Genomic DNA, 5,675 nt, shown 5'->3' with positions numbered 1-5,675 from the left:
TATGATAAAAAAGTAAAACCTCTACTACTAATGATTTTAATTATCTTTGATATCATCTAAATGATTTTTTAAAAACTTGATGTAACAATTCATATATATGTGTAATCAAAAATTAAAAATACACTTATCTACAGATAATATAAAAGTATTTATCATAATGATTATTATCATGGTCAAAAAAAGCTTTCATCATTAGCACATTATTCAATTAAGATAAGATATTAAAACACTGCTTACATAACGTTCTGTAAATGATTTTATAATGATTCGTGTAATTTTGTCTGCACGTAAAAAAATATTTTAATGAACTACTTTTTTAAAAGCCATTACTTGTGGCTCACGTTATGTTTATTTTAAAATAGCTTTACGTTTTCTTAAGACAATGCCTGTTATCAGACGTGTGTAATCTAAAGTATCCACGTAATCATCCATTCAAGTGTTGTCATTTTTTTTCACAAGAACTAAATGTTATGTAAATATATAAGTTGTTTACAAGAAAATACGTGAGAAAAAAAAAAAAAAAAAAAAATGGCACCAACCTCAGTTCTAATCGATATTTATTTTAAATAAGCTAGTCGTTATGAAATTAACAATTTTTCGATGGATGTAACATAAAAAATAAAAAATAAATCATACAAGTTTCACTTGAAACCAAAGACACTGATACTAAAATCCAATGGCTGTCCAGGCTTGGACTCGAGCTTCAACTTGACAATTGCTCGTCCAACCCCACCACCAATTACTTTAACACTTCCGACCGCACTACCGATGTTTTTGGCCACGACCCTGGTGATTTCTTCCACGTCTCTGCAAGCCTTGAATGTTACGAGACTCACGCCAGGCCTGGCGTCTAGGTGCACGTCTTCGAAATAGAGTAAAGTGTCATGGGTCACTCTACGACCGATGTCCAAGTTTAAGCCCGCGCTCGTGCTCACAGCTGCGATTAGAACTACGACCACGACGAGTTGAAATTTTAACGATACCATTTTGAGGTGGCGAACTTGCCTTGGTGTTTTGCTAAATATAGTTTGACGATATTGGATACGGTTGCGCGTCCTTATAAATATGCGCTTGCGACGTCAAATTGAAAGGTTTTTTTTTTTTTTTTTTTTTTTTTGCCAAATAAGTGATTCTACACAACAACTTTATACATTTTTCATTATTTTTAAACTAACCCAAATTGTAATCATATGTATTGTCTTATCGATAAACTGCACACTCGAAACACCTGCTGTAGATGCTTTTTGTGGCCATGCAGATGATTAATATGGAAATTCAAACTTGTTCGAAAATTTGTTTTAAATGGGGTATTGCACATTTTTATGTAATGTTTTTGACATAATATGTGCGTATTTAATCATTGAATCATTTTTTAAGAGGTAAACTGCGATTTATTTTAACATCATTTTACACTTATAGTTGATTATCATTTGCTTTTATTATTTTATTTCTAAGGATTTTTTTCACATCCACGACGCCATCTGAGGACTTTTTATTTTTGGCAACCTATGATTTTTACCATTCTGCATAGTGATTTATATTTTTCCAAAAATTACTGTTCCAAACAGTAAAAACTATTGCTCGGACAACACAATATTTCTAGACAATGAGTTGCAAAAACGCATAAAATCTGAATGTAACGAAATGTATTTGTTGAATAACGTCTGTGGATAAATGCAACTATTGTTGACACTTTGTCGTCACAGTGATAATATCTTAATTCAATTTTTCTTTTCTACCGGAGCTTTGTTTAAACTTTTTGAATAAAATTATTTTAATAAACAATTGAAGAGAAACTTTTGCCACGTACAACACAACAAGCAACATCAGTGCAATAAAGGCGTAAACGTCCAGCAAAGAGGCTTGCCACCAGGGCATGTGGACGATCGGAGAGCGGAGAGTATCCTTTCCATGGCGCGCTACGTACTCCACCCAATATATCGCTGTATTAACCGGACTCATTGGCGCATCTCTGAAACTGTCCCGTAATTTCTCTGCCGATTTTCTGCGGCAAATTTCGTTCGAATTATAATAACGGCCCTTTTTTCGAGCACTCATTATATACCCATTAACAATCAACAACGCATTACGCCAACTAGGATTTAAACTGTAGATAAGGATACCTCTGGTAGCTGCTTCAAATATTAATCATAATAATTATATATAGTGCTTCTCTTTCTCTCTGCTTGGATATTTGCCACTTGTGTATATTATATGCCAAAGCATCAACCGCATTGAGGATACAGTTGAGTTTTAATCCCAGTCGAGGTAAGCATCAATTGAAAGCAATAAAAAATGAAAATACTAACTTGAAGTTGGGGTCTTTAAGAATGGCAGTGATAGCTTTTGTGAAAACTGTCTCCGTCACGTCCTTATGGCTAAGTTGTATGGCCATTTTTTGCTTGGCGCATGATTTGATGTTGTAATATTGGTCACCGTACATGGGAAACCCTACCATGGGGACCCCGTGATAGACGGCTTCTTGAACTCCCATTATACCCCCATGGGTCACGAAAGCTTTGATGTTTCTGTGCTCTGAAAATTATGTCGAATGTACTGACGTTACCCTTACACCAAAACGGTGTAATCAAATCAAATAAATAAACAAAAGCACGGATTACACGTGAACGATGTGGTGCATAAACTCACTCAAAACTTGAACTTGCGGCAACCACTTTTGGGTGATGACGTTAGGGGGCAGTCCTGGGGCCAATTCCTCGGGCCGGAAAACCTTCATGATCACGCGAACCGGCGCAATTTCCTTAAAAGTACCGTAAAACGCGTCCATCAAGCGTTTCGGAAAAGATTCAATTTTGATCACCGATCCGAAAGACACGTAAACGAATCCGTGCTCGCTGTCGTCCAAAAACTGTTGCACCTCCTGCAAAAGCATTTTTCTACAGTATGGCATTAATGGCAAACACCTTGGAGTGAATGAAGAATGAAAAAGAAAGAAAAAAAAAAAAAAGTACAGGCGTCAATTGATCGGCATTGTTGGCGATATGGGCCCCAGCGATGGGCACGACAGCGGGCACGAGGGGCCTGGGTCCGTTGAGCACGTGGTGATGGTTGACGAACACGAGAGCCAAGTCCCTCTGGAGGTCGACGCCGCTGGGACAGTCGGGCCCAAAGAACTTCCTCATGATGGCATCCTGGTCGCGTCGCGTGAGCCGATCAAAGACCCACGAGTAGTAAGCGCTCGCGTAAACGTTATAGAGGCGCTCGGCGAAAGTCGCGGGCAGCGGGTTGTGGGACAATATGCTGCCCAGGGCCGCGAGCTCCGGTGGGTTGCCCAGCGGCCCGTGCTGCCACTCTATGAGGGACATTGTCGAGACGCCGATCACCGGAACGCCGAGGTGACGGCCGAACGCAAAGTAACAATTGAAGGTGAACACCTGGACAGCAGCCCACAAGTACAATGATGGTATATGGAGAGACAAAAGGTTTGGTAATGGCTATTAGGTATATAATGTATGAGACGTAGCGTTCACCTCAACGATGACGAGGTCGTAGGGAGGATCCGTGGGCGGATCGTTGATGAGTTTTTGGAAGACCGGAAGCTGAAGGAGGTTGCAAACGGGGGGTCCGGTTATGGACATGAGGTCGGGTATTGAGATGCCAATGGAGTCACCGGCGCACCAGTCGTAGGTCAAACTGTTGACGAGGCTGGGCAGGCTGCCCGCGAGGCTGTAGTCCGTGTAGTTGGCCGGGGACCTCTTGGTGGGGAAGTGACTGTAGACGTCGACCTGGTGTCCTCGGGTGGCGAGGCCGCGCATCAGAGGCTCGGCTTGGATGAAGTGGCTTTTGCTGGGTAGCGGGAATATGGCGAGGATCCGCAAGCACGAGCTTTTTGGGACGCCGCTCAGGAGGATCGCGAGAACGACGAGTTTCCAGGTTGGCTTGGCCGGTAAACGGAGTTGCATTGTTTGTGCTGTTTGGTTTTTGGATGTAATTTATTGAAAGTCGTCGAGGGCTTACGTGTTTGGTCATTTTTTTGGGTGGAAGAATAATAATGCTTTGGAAAATTCATAATGATTCCTTGAAAATTTGGATGCACGATATTACGAAACACACCAAAGTTACATACATTTTTTAATTACGCAACAAGTGCATACAAATTATAGGTGATTCGATTCATAAAAATCTCAATATAACTATATTTTTCAACAATACATCCTGAATAGTGCATCGAATCGCCATAATTTTTCTGCCATACGTACCTAATAATATTTTGCATAGGATTTTTTTCAATTCGTAAAAGCTTTGCTAAAATATTTAATATTTTTAATTTTTTTAATATTACATAAAATTTTTTCTATAGTATGTTACGTACTATGATAGTGTTAAAAATTTTACTTTTTTTCATACTACAACAATATTTACAATATCGAGAAAATCAAATCAAATATCATTACAATGGCTCTGTAATCGCTGTGCAATACTTCATTGGTATTCCATTAAATATGAAAAATTATTTTATAAACCCATAAAATTTAGCTATGAATTACAGAATTTATTTATTTTAATCGCATCGTAAATCACTATTTTTGCTGCAAAAAAGTATTCGTTAAAAAAAAAAAAATTACAATAAATTTTTCATTACATTAACAGCAAAAAATTATACTTCCAAAAAAGTTAAAAAATATGAATGCCTAAGTCTGTATGTAATCAAAACTCTTACAAGCATTCGACTTTTTGTAAATATATTGCATTGACAATCCGTAAATGTTTTGTATGAATAAAATTTTGATTAAAAATTTTTTTTTCGTAATTTCTATGTAATGTAACCAATTATTGTTGAAAATAAACAAAAAGTATTAGTTAAAATTTTTTTTCTGCCAATCACTGTTTATTTTTGCAATATTACAAAACAATTATTGTAATGAAGACATGATAAATAAAATAATGCAATATTAACCAAAAATACTGTTTATGTATTAATAATATTGGTATGCAAGATAATTTGACTGAAAGTTGGTAAAAAATCTTCGGTTTTGAAAATTTTTGTGTAAATAAGCCATATTGCTTTTATGCTTTGATGCAACTTACTGCTTTTTAATGACCTTGCAATATGGATTAAATATTTCTTGTATATTTCTTGTACTGGAAAATTTTTAAATGCTTACCTATTGTAAATCACTCAAATGTTCAATGAATTAACAAAATGATTTTAGGAAAAAAATTAGTTTTTTACTTTCCGAATTTCATGTTGTTTAAAATAAAAATTGTTTTTAGTGATCGTTTTTAAAATCTATAAAATTAAATACACAATTCGTGTCACTGAGCATGTGCTGCAATTTTTTTACAAACTCAATAAACTTCGTCTACAACCAAATAAAGTAAATGTTAAACTTGTCGGAAACGTGACTTATTAAAGAAAGTACAACAATTATGTTAAATAGAGATAATTGTTCATTTAAAACACGCTCTCTTTTGATACGTATGAACGATTAACAAATTATCCAATTGAATATTTACTTAACAGTTTATAGGCACTCAACAAAAATATAACTGATATTATTTATTATACTTATCTTGATAATTATTTACGGTAGTAGAAAGTAGAGCATGACTTTTTTACACTTGCTTCTATGAAATATGAAGCATAACTAATTTAAAATTTAGTTCCATTGTTGAAAAAAATTTCTTTGTTGAACAAAATGTAGCGCAAACTT

General features: G+C 36.0%; 1 protein-coding gene across 1 annotated transcript; it reads right to left on the bottom strand.

Annotated features, from left to right (window-relative positions):
* Positions 1-1,487: 1,487 nt before the first annotated feature.
* LOC106643335 (UDP-glycosyltransferase UGT5-like) lies at positions 1,488-5,323 on the bottom strand. Its single transcript, XM_014358429.2, has 6 exons — positions 5,127-5,323; positions 3,492-3,931; positions 2,973-3,395; positions 2,650-2,881; positions 2,310-2,535; positions 1,488-2,005 (listed from the first exon to the last, which is right to left on the bottom strand). Exons 2-6 carry the CDS (start codon positions 3,921-3,923, stop codon positions 1,717-1,719), a joined length of 1,602 nt encoding a protein of 533 aa, XP_014213915.2. The 5' UTR covers positions 3,924-3,931; positions 5,127-5,323; the 3' UTR covers positions 1,488-1,716.
* Between the last annotated feature and the right edge of the window lie 352 nt (positions 5,324-5,675).

Source organism: Copidosoma floridanum, unplaced genomic scaffold (assembly GCF_036245765.1).
Source record: "Copidosoma floridanum isolate Cflo_tuat_1 unplaced genomic scaffold, Cflo_Japanese_pri ptg000009l, whole genome shotgun sequence".
Classification (NCBI taxonomy): Eukaryota; Metazoa; Arthropoda; class Insecta; order Hymenoptera; family Encyrtidae; genus Copidosoma; species Copidosoma floridanum.
This window is presented reverse-complemented; position numbering and strand designations above follow the sequence as displayed.

What these genes read in the sequence shown, in the direction of transcription:
- LOC106643335 (XM_014358429.2), bottom strand. Translation starts at nt 3,923, where the DNA reads ATGCAACTCCGTTTACCGGCCAAGCCAACCTGGAAACTCGTCGTTCTC. An exon ending in GCCGCAAGTTCAAGTTTTGA is followed by an intron (nt 2,536 to 2,649) that starts GTGAGTTTATGC and finishes CATAATTTTCAG; the next exon opens with AGCACAGAAACATCAAAGCT. An exon ending in CTTAAAGACCCCAACTTCAA is followed by an intron (nt 2,006 to 2,309) that starts GTTAGTATTTTC and finishes AATTTGCCGCAG; the next exon opens with AAAATCGGCAGAGAAATTAC.